General features: G+C 39.4%; 1 protein-coding gene and 1 long non-coding RNA gene across 2 annotated transcripts; both read left to right on the top strand.

Annotated features, from left to right (window-relative positions):
* Nucleotides 1-3,645: 3,645 nt before the first annotated feature.
* On the top strand, nucleotides 3,646-7,536 carry LOC120718474. Its single transcript, XR_005692500.1, has 3 exons — nucleotides 3,646-3,996; nucleotides 7,134-7,271; nucleotides 7,356-7,536. It is a non-coding gene; the product is annotated as an uncharacterized LOC120718474 (long non-coding RNA).
* Nucleotides 7,537-11,490: 3,954 nt separating this feature from the next.
* LOC120718466 (protein NLRC3-like) lies at nucleotides 11,491-13,697 on the top strand (the record flags this gene model as incomplete). The annotated part of the gene is made up of 2 exons (XM_040007013.1): nucleotides 11,491-11,731; nucleotides 11,902-13,697. Coding segments are annotated over 2 exons (2,037 nt in total), but the record flags the coding sequence as incomplete, so codon positions are not given.
* Between the last annotated feature and the right edge of the window lie 4,391 nt (nucleotides 13,698-18,088).

The following is an 18,088-nucleotide window of genomic DNA, read 5'->3' as shown; positions in this document are numbered from 1 at the left end:
GTGCTGTAATGCATTAATACAATGTACCAGAATAGAACAGAATGGAATAATACAGTGAACAGGAGCAATGAGAAGTATGCAATGTAATGATGAGCACTCCTAAAGATCTGCAGAAAGGTTCACAGAATCATTTTCCCGCTACAATCTGATTTGTTTGCATCTTTTGCTGTGAAGTACAGCCAGACTTTTGACCGCTTCGCCTTGGGCATTTTTAATCTGTAGCTCTGCTCTAAAAGAACTTACGTACCTGGGCCTGCTTACTACGCTTGCAAAGGTAAAATGATTGGCTAGAATCCAAAGTGTATGACATCTCAGGGGAAAAAAGCACCGAAATAAAGCACTGAAATGTGCGCTGCTTTTCGGTCTGGTTACTACCGTTTATGTCAGAACCGGTGCCATCATGGCACCGGATACCGGTACCCATCCGTACTCTTGACCTACTGATCTCCAAGGGCCTGAGCATTTTAAAGGTTACTGTGTCTGATGTGGGCGTGTCTGATCATTACTGTGTTTTCTTTGAAAGTAAAATTTCAGCACATAAATATATCAACAGCAGTGATCACAAAACAGTGTATAACTGAAAACAGTAGTGAGATTTTTAACCAGGTCTTCCCATTAACCTCTGGCCTATCCAGAGGTTCAGTCAATGAGCTTGTAAATAGCTTCAATGCTAACATGTTAAATGTAATGGATACAATTGCTCCCATTAAGGTGAAGGTTATCTCTGGAAGGAAAAAGTCTCCATGGAGAAACTCCACACTGGTGAAAAAAGAAAAAAGAGAGTGTAGGAAAGCTGAGCGCAGATGGAGAAAAACAAACCTCCAGGTTCATTATGACATCTATAAAGAGAAACTTCACAATTATAATTTACAACTGAGGAGTGCAAGAAGGTCCTACTTCTCTGACATCATCACTAAAAACAGCCATAATGCTCGGGTCTTATTTTCTACAGTTGACAGGCTAACAAACCCTCCTGTGTCAGTGGCAGCTGAACTTCATTCGACCATGGCCTGCAATGACTTTGCCAAATTCTTCACAGAAAAAATCAAAAAGATTAGACAAGCAATTGGTACATCAACAGCAGATTCAGGATATGTACTGTGTCCACCAAAAAACTGTTTAAACACCATGAAACAGTTTCACCCTATTAACAGCAAAGACCCGAAGGAGATCTTTGGTCAACTGAACTCCTCCTCTTGCTGTTTAGATGTCCTGCCAACAAGTTTTTTCCAAAAAGGTCTCAAAGACTTTGGAATACATACATACATATTACTACTCATGTATGAGTACAAGGTAGGAAGGGGAGGCCGGGAGACTCTGTGATACAACCTATACCACTAATCTTAACCTTACAAGAGGAACTTTTAAGTTAGAATCTATATTACATCCTGAATTGCCCGTGTGTAATAAATGATTATTACACCATGGTGTGTTTCACCTCTAGCATTCATTTCAAATCTACACTGATGTTCTTCATTCTCGTATGTGACTGCAACTTTAACCCCTCTCCCTCTCGACTCCACTTCCCAGTAACAACGTCTAGTCAGACTCTCTCTACTTAGAACCTGCCAACATAAAGCAGAGGAGGACGGTGATTTCATTATTACGGTGTATGTGAAAGATTAGCTTTCTGATTTAAAGCCTGTTGGATTTTGTGCTAAATATCACCGTTTCTAACAAATCAAAGACAGTTAGTCAGCATAGTGACAAAGTAACCAAACATCTGCGAGCTCTTTGGGTGTAAGCGGGCCCGGGTTCAAATCCCGGACGAGTCCAGAGTGTTTCCGCCATGACATTTTGATATGTTAGCAACAGCTTACACCATATCTCATTGTTATGGTGTAACCTGATTTAAATTTAACATGGCACGTTTACCTACTTCAACTGTAGGTAAACGTTCCATGTCATATGGTGATCTAGGAATCCTTTAACATAGATATTATATTTAAGTTAAATATTTGTAGAATAACTTGTACAACTCAAACATTATTTTTAATAGAAAAGATGTAGTCAAAAACAATCATTCAGTCATTGATTGACTAATAAGACTTTAGTTGTTACGGCAGAAAGAAGATTAGTGACACCAATTTAAAACACACTTTAACGGAAATACAGCAAAAGTTCAAACTGTTCTGATAGTGCGGGGACGTTGCTGTGACTTATAAAGTGTCTGCTTATTTGTATTTGTTCTCTAAATCATGTATAAAACTAGTAGATGGTGTATTTTAAACTACTAGAAATGAATAGCTAACTTGAACCTATTGATCCACTAGTCTGCTGGTATATTGCGAGTCGCCAGCTGAGGAGATGATGCAATTTATTATTTTAGTTTGTTAAAGATTTCTGTTTCTATTCTGATGGAATTGGGCTTCAGTGTTTTTTCCGGTATAGCTGCAGATCAAGGTGACAACAAGTCAAAATGATGTTACCTGTGAGTGTCCAGCTGCAGACTGGGTTTGAATATTGTTATAAACAGATGTGGATCAGTTCATGTCTTTTATTCACTGTAAGATTTAACAAGGATTGAGAGAGGAGGACAAAGAGGAAGAGAGCCAAGAGAAACAGGTAAGAGTGGACGTGTGGAAAAATTCATCTCAAATGATCAGAATCAGAATCAGAATCAGAAAGGGGTTTATTGCCAAATGTTGAGCAGGTTTACAACATTAGGAAATTGCTGCGGTGCTTCAGTGCAAACATAGTGTCATAAATAGCACTTAAATAGACATGAAAAAATAAAAGTAGTAATAAGAATTAAAAGTGCTACATAGAAAGATATGTGCATGAGATATACATGAGATATATACATGAGAATAAGAATTAAAAGTGCTAAGTAGATAGATATATACATGAGTGCAGGTGGTGATAAAGCTGTAGATTCTGTTTTACCACATTCATTGATGATGATTTGACGTAACCGAGCAGTGTATTTTCCTGTTATCAATTATGCATCCCAACCTGCTCTTGTAATAATTATTATGAGATTATATTTCTGTCATTTTCCAGCAAATACAATTCTAGTTTAGTGAGCAGTTCAGTGAGAAAGACGGTTTTTCAAAACAGGAAGAACAAGGGATAAAACAGTGATGTTAGCGGAGCAAAGTGCGCCGACTTTGTTCAACATTACTCGGCAACAGGGAACGTGAGGCAAGTTGCACTGGTGCATTTGTGACAGCTTTACTTGAAATGCCTTCGCCGCATCATACATGCCATGTCCATGAACTGACAGATTTCCTTGCTTAGCTCAAAATCTCTGTTGAGAACTTTTCCCCAACTCAGCCAGCGGACCTCTGTATGATGAGGAATGTCGGCAAACTGAGTTGTCATCGAGCAAAAATGGGAGCTGGTAGTATGTAAATATAATAATAACCACTGCAGCCAAGAAGAGTGCCTGACGAGCCCAGTTATAAGTAGCTATTAAGACTCGACTGTCCCAAACAATAAGTTCCGTTGGAGCAGCCTTTCAACGCCTCTCTCTGTCTCTCGCAAGCAAAGTTGACCAACACAACAAAGTAAAGCTATTTTTCGGCTACGAGCCGACAGGGACCCCGCCGTATTAGCCAGAGGTCCCTTTACTACGGGACCTTCAGTAACAGTAATAAATCACACAGCAATAGTACATTCATGTAGTTGTGAAAAGCATGATAATATATTAAGTAATCCAGAGAAACATGCTGAACATTTGAAGCTTTTATATTCCAAGCAAAGCAAACAGTGTGTGAGAGACGATCTGTGATTAGTGTGTTCACACCTGCAGCTTCAACAAGGTTTCGTGTACTCACACGTCAGCATGCGAACTTTACTCTGACTAGATTTAGTCTGAGCAGTCAGACAACATATTTTTTAATGTTACAGCATCAACACACACAGAGCTTAGCCCCTCCCACCTGCCCTGCTTCAGGTGGAGTCCCACCTCCTTCCTGTAAGCAGCTCACCTGTGTGTCCCTGTTTAATGTCCAGGTGTGGAGCTTGTTGTTCGTGTCTCTGTGTGAAGAAACTGTAAGTTTTTTTGTCTCCTACTTTAACAGTTTGACTGTTTGTTTCTGCTCTGTGATGTTTGAACCAGATGTTCAGCTCTTACTTCAGGACAAACTTTGATCACTCATTTTTTTAAGACACTGGATCCATTAGACAAATTAGTTTGTTGCTGAGAAGTGGACTTTCAGGTTTTACTGAATTTGTACTGGTTTTATTGTTGAAACAAGATGAAGTAAAGAAGCAGAATGTTTCAGTAAAAACATGAACAACAGAAGAAAATTCAAGAGGGATGTGACTTACATCATGCATGATGTGCAGAAAAGTATTTGGCAACTTTTCCATGTCTTTGTGTCGCTGTCGAGTTCACTTTGTACTTTCTCTTTTTGGATAAATCAGTGGATTTGAGTCTCAGTTTTCTTGTTTAGCCTTTTAAGCTTTTAATCAATGATAGTCGGACTAGGTGTGGTCTCTTGCCTTTCTCTCCATTTTGACGTCCCAAGTCTTCCGATTTTTTGTAAAATGCTTTTACTTTTCTTCCTTTTGAACAGTTTTCAAAGGCTCACTTGATGTTATTTGAGTCAATTAAGTCCTTTATGTAAAGGTTAAGATCTATGTTGCATTCAATGGCCACACCATGAGTTTCTCTCCTTTTGTGCCGATAGCAGCCAATGATGCAGAGGTATTCCTTGCAGCTTGAGATCGTTTTGCATGAAGATGATTTTGTTGCGGACAGCACAGTTTTTCTTTTTGTACCATTGAAGAAAGTGGTCAGTCATACTTCGCAGAGGTCATTTTCACACTTTCAGGGACCCTAAAGGGGCCGATCAGCTCTTTTCCCGTGATTCCGGCCCAAAGCATGACTCCACCATCTCCCTGCTGACGACGCAGCCTTGTCGGGACATCATGGCCGTCCACCAACCATCCACCACTACATCCACCACTGCATCCATCTGGACCATTCAGGGTTGCACGGCACTCATCAGTGAACAAGACTATTTGAAAATTAGTCTTCATGTAGTTCTGGGCCCACTGCAGCTGTTTCTGCTTGTGAGCATTGGTTAGGGGTGACTGAATAGAAGGTTTATGCACAACTGCAAGTCTCTGGAGGATCCTACAGCTTGACATTCGTGGGGCTGCAGAGGCACCTGCAACTTAAAATATGTGTTTGCTTCTTTTTAATGGCCTTTTAGCAGCTGCTCTCTTAATCTGATGTATTTGCCTGGCAGAAACCTTCACCATTGTGATTTGATTTCAGTGATCCAAAGATCACCACCACAATTCCATCCTTGAGTTTAATTGAAAAACAACTTATTTAATCTTTATGAGACTTAAATAAACACAATTTGTATAATAATTTGGGATCCGGTGTATGTACAAAAAACTCAGAGAAATGTTCAGATGTGAAGATCTGAACCACTTTAACAAGGACTCCTATTTGTTGATGAAAAACAGAAGCACGTATTTAAAAACAGAAAGAACAGAGAAGAATAAAGTTGTAATAACCAAGTTAATGTTCACACTCAGACCCACATGTAGCGTGACACACTCAGGCATGAGGAAGTGTTCAGTTAAAAACATTCCTCTGCTAACAGCTGATAATTTTGGCGTCACAGAAACTAATGGAGCTGAACTGACCTGACTGTATTTATAGATCACTGTAATATTTCATAACTTTAAGGTTTTTTTAAAAAACATTTCTCTACGTTTGTAGCTCTGGATTTATTAAATTCTATAATTGTGATGTCTGCATGTGAATTATGTTCTATAACTAAAGGCTAAACTAATAATTTTGATGGTATCATTAAATCCTCTTGGACTATCTGTCTGTCAGCTCTCTGTTGGTGTAGCTGATGTGGAAATAGTTTTGTGATGGAAGATTTCTTTATTCTATGTAGTAAAATGTATTTTACATTGGTAATAATAGTATCACTTTGTCCCATAGTTATATGCATGTAGGATGTTATCTCAAGTGGGCCTTATGTTTATCACACCTTCACAGTGGGGTCATTGTATGTGGGTTACAGGCATATAGGCACCGCATAAGGGAGGTGCCGGTTGGTCGTAATACTCCTTTGGGGGGAAGGGTTCGAGGATGAGCTGAACTGGGAGGTATAGAGCTACGTGATGTGCTGAGGAGTTTCCTTTGTCCATGAGTTTGGCCGGGTCATATGTAAGGCAGCGCCCATCTTTAGAGACCATTCTGGTTTGTGACCAGAGCGCTCTCTCCACATGCAGTGTGTATAATAAACTCTGCTTCAAAAAGACGCTTACCGGGTGTTTGCAGTTTATTTAAAATTTCCACAACAGTTACCTTTTGTAGTTTGTGATCACAGTGATAAATGCGAGCAATGTAAAACAAATTGTAAAGAATATGGTCAGAAAATAAAGCAGAGTCACTACCTTGCTGTCGGTTCCAGATGTGTCCAAAATGTGATCACAGAGGTTCTCTGATGAGTTAGGAATGAGACTGTGTTGGCAGATCATCTCTAATCTTCTGTGCAATAAAAAAAGGGTTTAACATCATCGTAACCCAGATAGCTGACTCATCTGTTCAAGCTGTTCTTGTGTTTTTGGGTTCTTGACAAACAGCTTCCTTTCTGTTTTCAGTCATTCTATATCTATTATAGTGCTGGACCGAATCATTGAGTAATTTGATTACTGTGTGCCCATGTGTTAAATGATGTAAACGTGAGCATTTCACACACATTTGCAAGTAAAACAGAGCTACAATAAAAGTGTATTTAGGAGCAACCAATTAAAAAGTCTGACCACATTAAGGCTACACTATGGGGCGCCGTTTGTAAAGGGAAACGTGCTGAAATTAACATCAACATCTTTCCACATTTAGCTCAAAACCTTACAAAAACATGTTTTTTCAAGTCATTTTTTACAACATTTAGTAAAATATTTGTAACTTTTTATGTTACATTTATATTTATGTTACTTACCACTGTACAGTGCATCACTTCAGTAGTTTAGAGGACCAAGGCACGGCAAGACCAACATCAGGAACATCGGCAACTAAAAGAAATGTTACATCTCTTGTGTTTTGTGAAAATGAGAAAAGACAAGAAAAAACAAGTCACGCTAAACTTATACAATAGCATTAATAGTATTTCAGTTGATGTGCACATGAATGATTGGTGTTTCCTCTGCAGGTGAAGGTAGAAAGTGCGTGTGAGCTGACGTGGATGTGAATTCGGCAGCATGGATCCGTGTGAGGACAGAGAGGAGGGAGTCCCTCCCTCTAAAACCACTCTGTGTGGGGAAGATGAGAGCCAGACCAAAGCTCAGAGGTGAGATGACCATCTCTAACTGTCCATGACTCTTCTCCATGTCACAGCTCAGCACTCACATCACTGCTTCATCATTATTCACAGGAACCAGCCTGAACCTCCACCCAGCTGTGTGTCCTTAAAGACTGACGACTCTAATGAACGTTTCATTAATTTTAAAGTCCAGCAGGCATCTGCTGCAGAGAGGTGAGCTGTTAGTAACATGAAGTCTTTGAGAGCTGATTTAACTGCTTGATGTTGTTGGATATATGTTGTTGGCAAACAAGACTTTTATCTGAAATGACTTTTTTTTTTCTTTTTTAATCTCATCAGGACTGGATTTTATATTCCTGACTGAAACTTGGCTTCGACCCAGTGTGTTTTTTTCTTTCTCAGAACTCCTTCCCCCCAATTGTTCATTTCTCAGCTCTCCCCGGATCACTGGTAGAGATGGAGGGCTAGCTTTGGTATTTAAAAACAAATTTCGCTGCCGGCAACTGCCACCTTTTTTCTACCCCAGCTTTGAGGTGCAGTTTTTGGAACTGAACTCCGCTCCCTCAGTCCTCTGAGCTGTGGTGTATCGTCCACCGAAATGCGTTAAGGATTTTAATCTCGATTTTGCTGACTTATTGGGGAATCTTATGTTAGGATATGACTGTGTTTTAATTGTTGGTGATTTTAACATCCATGTATGCTGTGAGACTGGACCACTAGTAAAGGACTTCCTTCCCCTTATGGACACTTTAATCTTACTCAGTGGGTGTGATCCAACTCACGAAATGCCACACACTTGTTCAGGTGCTGTCAAACAGTCTGGATGTTTGTATTACAGAAATCAAGGACTGTGGGATATCAGATCATTTCCCAGTGATGTTTAATATCGCAGTGTGTAATGTGGAGTTGAACAGTGAGGGACCTGTGCGTCAGTTATGCATGATAAATTCATTGACCGCTGCTCACTATTCTCTGCTTTTACTAACTGTATGACGTATGATGCCAACTGTAAATATCAACACTTCGCTGAGTTCTTTTGGTTCCTCAGAGGCATCCGATGGAAGACAAAACACTGCTCAGTAGACCATTTAACCCTTTATTTCTCTTTCACATTACTTCTAGAAAGGAGATGCGTCCTGCATGACACGTTGCCACGGATCTCAAAATGGTGCTGTGCCCCTAACAGTTTTATTCCAGATGCTCTCTCATTCTAGTCTAAACAACAGTGTCTCAGTAACCTTCCATTAGAGATGGTCCCCTCTTGTCTACATTTTCCAACGCAAGTGTGAGCAAGAGTCTGCAGCTTTCTACTCTCGCAGCACACATGGTTTCATGCCTTTATTTTTCAGGGCTGTGTCCACTTAATACTGTACTCTATAACTTTATAACACTTATTATTAATAAAAAGCATAGTATTTTTGAGGCACTGCAAATTATTTAATCCCAACACAACTTTAGTTTGGAACTAGTGGTTGAAGAGCTAGCTAACCTTTTTTATTCAACATGTTCTGGCATGTTTGATTTTCTGTTGTTCTAGTCCAGCTGAACATAACATTCTTTTATCAAGACTTTAACACATTGTTGGTCTTAAAGGAGCCGTAATAAACAGGGTTTAAATTATAACTATCAGAGAGGTCCTTTTCTGTTGCTACTGAAGAATACTCCTCTTCCTCCGACCCTATTTGTTGCGGTGTGCCACATGGGTCTGTTTTGGGCCCAACTCCCTTCTCCTTATACATCCTGCCTTTGGGATCTATTTTCAAGAAATACAACATTGCCTTTCACTGTTAGATTGATGACATCCAAATTTACTTCCCCTTGATACTGGATGTCTCTGTCCACTGCCACCTTTCCTTAACTGTCTACATGATGTTAAAGACTGAATTTTCTCACCCTAAACGAAAATAAGACCGAAGTTATTGTTTTATGAAGTCATGCCCCTTTGGATAAGTCAACGGATACCCTTGGGCCTCTTGCTTGTTATCACTCCCACACTGTAAGAAATCTCTGAGTGTTTTTACATAGCTCTTTTAAATTAGAGAAGCAAGTGTCCACAGTTGTGAAAAACAGTTTTTATCAGTTACATGAAATTGCCAAAGCGAAGCCTTATCTTCCTCCTAAAAATCTAAAAGAAAATTATTCATGCCTTCATCACCTCTAGACTGGACTGCTGCAATTCTCTCTGTTTAGGTATTCAACACTCCATCACTTGCATTTAGTTGAAAATACTCATGCTGTATGTCTTCTAACAGGTTTAAGAATGTATGAAAGGTTTTCTCTGAAAAGGAAAAAAACGAACTAATCTGATTGTGAGCGCATGCTGCTCATAAACCCGTATTTAGCATTAATGGTGCAATCAAAGATGTGGTGGATCGGCATCCTGTACTTGGACTAATTCTTCATGATTTTTCCACAGAGTGGGCCAGAACAGCTCAGAGTTTCCCTGTGGTCAGTCTGCCCAGCAGCATGAAACACACCTGGACTCCATATTTATGGTCTGCACATGTTCAACAACTACTTTACTACTAAACAAAACATCTACATAATAATAATAATGATAATAATAATACTTATTATTATTATTATTATTATTATTATTATTATTATTATTATTATTGATGCAAATACAATGAATGAAAGTATAATGTATTGTCGAGAATGACACCCAGACTCTTAACCCGTGAGGAGGGGGAGACAGAGGAACAGTCACTGACTAAGGAAAAATTGTTTTGGATTGTGTTGATTTTATACTAATGAGGAGAACCTTAGTTTTGTCGCTATTTATTTTGAATAAATCTGAAGACAACCATGATTTTGTTTTCGATATATAGTCAGTGAGTGAGGAGGGAGGCAAGGTAGATTTGTTGTTAAGCCGGATGTCATTTGTGTGTCAGTGGAAATTGTTGTTGTATTTATGAAAGATAGTACATGGAGAAGAAATGAATGATAAAATACCTCCAGTACTCCAGCTTCCTCCCACCGTCCAAAGACATGCAGATTGTCATTATGCAAATGTACTATTTATAAGATTGGGGGAAACCTGCAGTCAGCTGAGACTGAAGAAGTCACTTGGATGAGTGACGAAACATTTCTCCCACAAAACGCTACGTCCAGATGAACAGAATCAACTTTTGGAGACTGGATGATGTTGTTAAGCAATGAAAAGAGTGACTTGGTGTTACCTTCATTAGAAGAGATAATATGACAATAGTAACTGGGCAAGTGTGAGCAATGCTGTCCTTATAATGTCGTTTATGATTTTTATACAAGTCCAGTTCTTTTGTAGAGCCTCTAAAGTTTGTGACAGTAATAGTCAAAGTTCAGGTGTAAACTCAGGGGGTAGAGAAAGAGGAGAAAACAGATCTTTTTTTTTTCATGGAGTTCAGTGTTGTAGAGTGAAATCAGTTCTTCAGTGGTGAATAAACTCTGAATGTCTATGAAAGAGTCAATGCTACTGGAGAGAGAATTATTAATAGAGAATTGTTAATAAAGAGAGTTTCATAGGTAAGCGGGGTTACACCAGAGCAGCAAATCAGGTTTCAAATGTTTCCTTTAGACTGAGTAGCAACACCAATATGCTGCTGAAATCCAAACTCTCAAGGTAAGATACAAAATCTCTGATGAGAGAGTTATTAATACTGTGATAGATGTGAGGCAGGCAGCAAAATCATTTGGGAACTGATTGTTGAGTTTAGGGAAATGGTAGACAGTTGAAATAATGCTAGGAGTAGGAACAGACATTTAACACACAGTAGATTCAAAAGAACTGACACAGGAGCAGAGACTAGTATGACTTTTCACCTCTCATGATAGATGAGCCAGTACTAGTCCCCGGCCAGTACTACAGGATTGAAAGATGTTAACAAACCCAGGAGGAGTGGATTAATTCAACTGAGACAAGTCATTGGGCATTGCTAAGTCTCAGTTGACCAGAGAAAGTCTAGCTTACAGTTGGTAAAGAGATCATAGAAGATATGTCCCTTGCTCTTAAGTGAGTGGGTGTTAGGTAGATGGAAGTTGAGAGTGATGGTATCATATTTAGCAGCAAAATAAAGAGGTGCATCATCCTACTGAGAACAACTGAACAGTCAATTAAGACGTGACACAAATGTATAAAGTTACCAATGAGAAAGTCCAGTCATCTGTTCCCAGTCATCTCCATGCTGCTCTTTGTTCGACCAGTGGATTGTCCAACATGGATCTGATGTTTGGCTGCATGATTTCAGTCTGACTGGGTCATTCATAAAGTATTCTGTTCCAGCTGCTGGAGGACAATATCATCCTTTTTGTAAAGAATGAGCTGAAGAAGATCCAGAAGGTTCTGAGTCCAGATTACCCAGAATGCGTAGAGAATAAGATTGTGAATGAGGAGGTTTTGAAGGGTGAGGATGATGAGCAGCAGAGCAGCAGAGAAGCATTTGTGAAGATCACATTGCACTTCCTAAGGAAACTGAAGCAGGAGGAGCTGGCTGACCGTCTGCAGAGCAGTAAGACAATTTCTCTAGATATTTAAGCTGCTGGATGAATGGAACATTTAGTAATGTCTCATTAATGTTAACAAAAATATTACACATGCATATTTTAGGGGGCACAAATAGTCATATGCATTTCATTTCATTGTTTTCTGTTTTTTTATTGTTTTCAGAACATGTTGCAGCAATTTGTAAGTGTAAACTTAAAACGAAGTTAAAGAAGAAGTTCCAGTGTGTGTTTGAGGGGATTGCTAAAGAAGGAAACCCAACCCTTCTGAATCAGATCTACACAGAGCTCTACATCACAGAGGGAGGAACTGCAGAGGTCAATGATGAACATGAGGTCAGAAAGACTGAAACAGCATCCTGGAAACCAGATAGACCAGAAACAACAATCAGACAAGAAGACATCTTTAAAGCCTCACCTGGAAGAGATGAACCAATCAGAACAGTGCTGACAAAGGGAGTGGCTGGCATTGGGAAAACAGTCTTAACAAAGAAATACACCCTCGACTGGGCTGAAGACAAAGCCGACCAGGACATCCAGTTCATATTTCCATTCCCTTTCAGGGAAATGAATATACTAAAAGAGAAAAAGTTCAGCCTGGTGGAACTTGTTCATCACTTCTTTACTGAAATGAAAGAAGCAGGAATCTGCAGCTTTGAAGACTTCCAGGTTGTGTTCATTTTTGATGGTCTAGATGAGTGTCAACTGCCTCTGGACTTCCACAAAACTGAAATCCTAACTGACCCTAGAAAGTCCACCTCAGTGGATGTGCTACTGACCAACCTCATCAGGGGGAAACTGCTTCCCTCTGCTCACCTCTGGATAACCACACGGCCTGCAGCAGCCAGTCAGATCCCTCCTGACTATGTTGACATGGTGACAGAGGTCAGAGGGTTCACTGACCCACAGAAGGAGGAGTACTTCATGAAGAGATTCAGAGATAAGGAGCAGGCCAGCAGGATCATCTCCCACATCAAGACATCACGAAGCCTCCACATCATGTGCCACATCCCAGTCTTCTGCTGGATCACAGCTACAGTTCTGGAGGATGTGCTGAAAACCAGAGAGGGAGGACAACTACCCAAGACCCTGACTGAGATGTACATCCACTTCCTGGTGGTTCAGGCCAAAGTGACGAAGGTCAAGTATGATGGAGGAGCTGAGACAGATCCACACTGGAGTCCAGAGAGCAGGAAGATGATTAAGTCTCTGGGAAAACTGTCTTTTGATCAGCTGCAGAAAGGAAACCTGATCTTCTATGAATCAGACCTGACAGAGTGTGACATCGATATCAGAGCAGCCTCAGTGTACTCAGGAGTGTTCACACAGATCTTTAAAGAGAAGAGAGGACTGTACCAGGACAAGGTGTTCTGCTTCATCCATCTGAGTGTTCAGGAGTTTCTGGCTGCTCTTCATGTCCATCTGACCTTCATCAACTCTGGAGTCAATCTGCTGGAAAAACAACAACCAACCTCCCAGAAGTCTTTCTTTTTTAAAAAGAAAAGTAGTATAAAGTATCTCCACCAGAGTGCTGTGAACAAGGCCTTACAGAGTCCAAATGGACACCTGGACTTGTTCCTCCGTTTCCTTCTGGGTCTTTCATTGCAGACCAATCAGGCTCTCCTACGAGGTCTGCTGACACAGACAGGAAGTATCTCACAGACCAGTCACGAAACAGTTGAGTACATCAAGAAGAAGCTCAGTGAGAATCTGTCTGCAGAGAAAAGCATCAATCTGTTCCACTGTCTGAATGAACTGAACGATTATTCGCTAGTGAAGGAGATCCAACAGTTCCTGAGTTCAGGAAGTCTCTCCACAGATAAACTGTCTCCTGCTCAGTGGTCAGCTATGGTCTTCATCTTACTGTCATCAGAAAAAGATCTGGATGTGTTTGACCTGAAGAAATACTCTGTTTCAGAGGAGGCTTTTCTGAGGCTGCTGCCAGTGGTCAAAACTTCCAACAAAGCTCTGTAAGTGAATATATACTCATCACTATATTTAAAAATGGTTGATTTCACAAATGATTGAAAATAGAACAGTCATATATTAAATGATTTCCTGTTTGCTTCCCTCATAGATCAGGTCAACCGATATCTCTAAATTACTTTTTTAAAATTGAAAGAAACTCCTAGGTTTTTTTGTAGTTCTGTGATTTTGTAATAATCCAAAGTTTTCAAGACTGTATGCATTTCTGTTAATGTATAATGTAAAATTACGTTTTATTCTGACACAGTATTGTTAGATTATATCTTAACATTCAGATAGCACAAATTTTTACGACAACCCACATTTAGCACCCCCCCCCCAAAACAAAAAAACCAAAAACAAAACAAAAGAAAGATGAACATGGAACCCTTTTCTGAATTACAATTAATCCAATTTCTGCCCCACCATCCTACCTAAAAATATAAACAACATTTCCAAAATGTACAGAAGCCAGTTACAATGCAAGTGGATGATTTGTTTTGTTTTTTTGTTGGTTTGTTTAAATTGTGTGTGTTTGTGTGTGTGTAAGAGAGAGAGAGAGAGAGAGAGAGAGAGAGAGAGAGAGATTTTTACTTTTTGAACATAGACATAAGATAATTGTTGTTGAGTCCTTAGCGGTCAGGGAGCATTGAACTGTTTGATGCCTCAAAGAAGAAAAGAAATTAAGAAAAAATTACAAAAATAATTTTGACATTGTTGATCAAGACTGCTTAAAAAATTGCTAAATCTAATAATACTTCAGTGTACTGTCATTGCACTACAACAGTGTTTTCAGTTTATCTTTTATTTTTCAGACTGAGTGGCTGTAACCTCTCAAAGAAAAGCTGTGAAGCTCTTTCCTCAATTCTCAACTCCCAGTCCTCTAGTCTGAAAGAGTTGGACCTAAGTAACAACGACCTGCAGGATTCAAGAGTGAAGTTTCCATACTCTAAACTGACAACTCTCCGGTCAGATCAATATATATTCTGTTTTCTTATCAGTTAACCCTCCCATTCTCCTCAAATATTACTATCACGTTTTACCATGGGGGTTATTTACCTCTACAAAATGGTTTACATACAATTGTTGACCAATTGTTTGCGTCAGGCACTTTGTTTATTTATTGAATACATTAGTATTCTCTTGATAATAAAATTCTAGTGTCACCATCAAGCCATGAAGTCAAACTTTTAATTTAGAATAAATGTATCTTGAAAAGTTTGAATTGAGAACTTTTCAAAATTACTGCCAACATTAATAATCACAAGTAGATGAACCCTGTTGGTCTTTGGTGATGACATGACCTTTTCTCTAGCACCACCATCAGGTCAAATGTTTAATTCTAGATCTGAATCTTTCTCGTGGTGTTTACATCCATGCCCTTTAGAATGAATCTTATTAATTTTTGCTCTAGCACCATGACATCACTTTCAATCACCCCTCCTCTTTTCTTATACAGGCCTGGGACTGGCAATGGTAGAGTTGAAGTTTTTTTTTTATTAACTTGTTATGTTTTGTTTGTTTTTGCTGTTTGTTTGGAGGGGTGGTACATATTTCATGTGAAATTCAACCATTTGTGAAACAGAAAATAATAAGAACATAGTCAGAACATGGAACAGTTCTTGTCCAACAGCCAAATTTTTTCTCTTCACTACTGTACACAGGATGTGAAGAGAGTGTGTGCATGCTCCTTGCAGACATATTTCTTGCATTGTGCCCAGGTCATGCTAGTCTTAGAATCATTCCTGGTGGGACAGCCCTGGCACCTGCCATGTTTCCTGCCCGTGGTTTGTAGTATTCAAAAGTAGAATGGGAGGGAGAGCCTTCAGTTTTGAATCCCCTCTTCTATGGAACCAGCTTCTATTTTGGATTTGGGAGACAGACACTATCTCTACTTTTGAAATTAGGCTTCAAACTTTCCTTTTTGCTAAATCATATAGTTAGGGCTAGATCAGGTGACCCTGAATTTTTTTTATCTTGTCTTCCTTATCTCAGGGGGGTCATATGATTGTTGGGTTTTTCTCTGTATGTATTATTGTAGGGTCTACCTTACAACATAAAGCACCTTGAGGTGACTGTGACTTATATCAGTGTTCTTTGTGTTTTTGTGTATAAATCTGCAGACTGAGTCACTGTAACCTTGCAGAGACAGCCTGTGAAGCCCTGTCCTCAGTTCTTAGCATGCGGTTCTCTAGTTTGAGAGAGCTGGACCTGAGTAACAACAACGTGAAGGATTTGGGATTGAAGCTTCTGTCTGTTGGTCTGGAGAGTCCATACTGCAAACTTGAAACTCTCAGGTCAGATCAAGATGTGCTTTGCTCTTTTTTTTCTTTTGCATTTTGTTTGTATAACTTAATAAAAATAACAAGATTTTTTGCCCTAGTTTTATAATCGTGAAAATTTTAATTTAGTTTTATTTACACAGTCCCAAACAATATTTAATCCTTAAATGATCCTGGATGCATTTTGTTCCATTTAATGTTTTTTTGTTTGTTTAATTTATTATGCTATTTTACCTGTGCTCAGTGAATATAGCTCACATTTCCTTCCACTGCCCAACTCGGTTGACATTGGTAGCGCCCCATCTACATTATGGACTATGTGAGGAGAGCCCTGCTTTTCCCGCCTGAGTTACCTGAATCTTTTTACTGAAGCATTTACTGAACCTTATCAGTCAGTCTTATCTAATCTGACACAGGACTCATGGGCTGTTTGTCCTCACTCGCACCAACATCACCTACATGTTAAAGCAGATGGTTAAACCTCCCTGAGCAAGATTTTGTTGGCGGTCTCTTCCTAGTTGTAAGACGATTTTCCTCCTTCCTGTGACCAATTGCTGCTGACAGGGGACCATCTGAGAGTTGTGGTTCTTTCTCTTATATTGTAGTGTTATCTCTGCTATAAAAAGTTAAGACATTTTTATAAATGTAGGTAAATTAAATTGAGGGGATGGAGCTCACTTTCTCTGGGAAGAAAATAAAACACTTTTTTTTTGTATGTACCTGCAGTCTGTCAGGCTGTTTGATCACAGTGGACGGATGTGCTTCTCTGGAATCTGCCCTGAGTTCTTCCCACTCCCATTTGAGAAAGTTGGACCTGAGCTACAATCATCCAGGAGACTTGGGAATGAAGCTGTTGTTGCCTGAACAGAAGAATCCATCCTGGAAACTGGAAACTCTCAGGTATGGAGAAAAGGTCTGGTACTGGAGGAAGACATTAAAACCATTGTTTTTCTTGTGGCATTACTGTAAAGTGTAGAAGTAAATTTAAATCTAATTTGATATACAAAGAGGTGTTTACAAAGGTTATAAAGCTAGTTATGTAGCTATTTGGTGGTTACGTATTTTGATATTTACATGTTTACATGTTTGAATGTTTAGACATGCATGTTCAAACCAGTAATAAGTATGTGTTATATCTACCTGGTTGTTTTCCCTGTTTTGATCTGAGTATAAGATTTCCTGGCTTCTGAGAGGCCAGTGAAGTATTCATGAGGGCGGCACACAGGAAGTGTGGGTTGTTGTTGCGGTGTGCTGAGAGTAAAGTGGCTGCTAAAAAGTTATCCGTCTCCATCTTGCTGTTCCTAATTATTCAGAGAGATTCCAAACCATCTAGTGAACCCTCATGTTACATTACCAATAAGTTTGATGTGTCACATGACCCTCTTCCTATTGAAAAAACAAAAGTTGCATCCAAGATGGCCGACTTCTAAATGGCCACCATGGCCACCACCCACTTGAGAAGCTTGCCCCCTCACAGATAATAATGTACCACAAACAGGACTTCAATATCACCAACCATTCCCACGTTAATACGGTGTATCCATATAAATGGCCCACCCTGTACAATTCACGACTACGTTAAGTCATTCACTAGTGTCTTTGCAGTTGTTTTGGGATCTTTGGACATATCTATAACTATATGTCTTCCCACAGTCTTTACATTTTTCACTTTGTTCCCCTGCCTGGCTTGTTCCATATAATAATAATAATAATAATAATAATAATAATAATAATGGATTAGATTTATATAGCACTTTTCAAGGCACCCAAAGCGCTTTACAATGCCACTATTCATTCACTCACTGGTGGAGGCTCTCTTTAAATATGTCCCGTATCCTCTCTTTAAATTTCTTAATACTTATGCTTGGGACTTGGAAACACTGGTGATTGTGTATATGGACCTTCTGCTTGGTGAGAATCAACAACTCTCTTTGTTTTGTTTTGTTTTGTTTTGTTTTGTTTGGGGGAGGGGAGTGGCATTTGAAAGATACTGGTTCACAGATAGCCACATATTTCTGAAAATGTTGGACTGTTCCTTTATCACTGTCTAGCAGTATCAGTGTATGATGATGTAATGTCCTCGTGTGCATGCTGAAAGAGACTGTGCTGGTCTGATCC

This window comes from Simochromis diagramma, unplaced genomic scaffold (assembly GCF_900408965.1).
Source record: "Simochromis diagramma unplaced genomic scaffold, fSimDia1.1 OVJJ01000141.1, whole genome shotgun sequence".
Lineage (NCBI taxonomy): Eukaryota > Metazoa > Chordata > Actinopteri > Cichliformes > Cichlidae > Simochromis > Simochromis diagramma.
The sequence above is the reverse complement of the archived record's forward strand: the minus strand, read 5'-3'. Positions and strand labels throughout refer to the sequence as shown.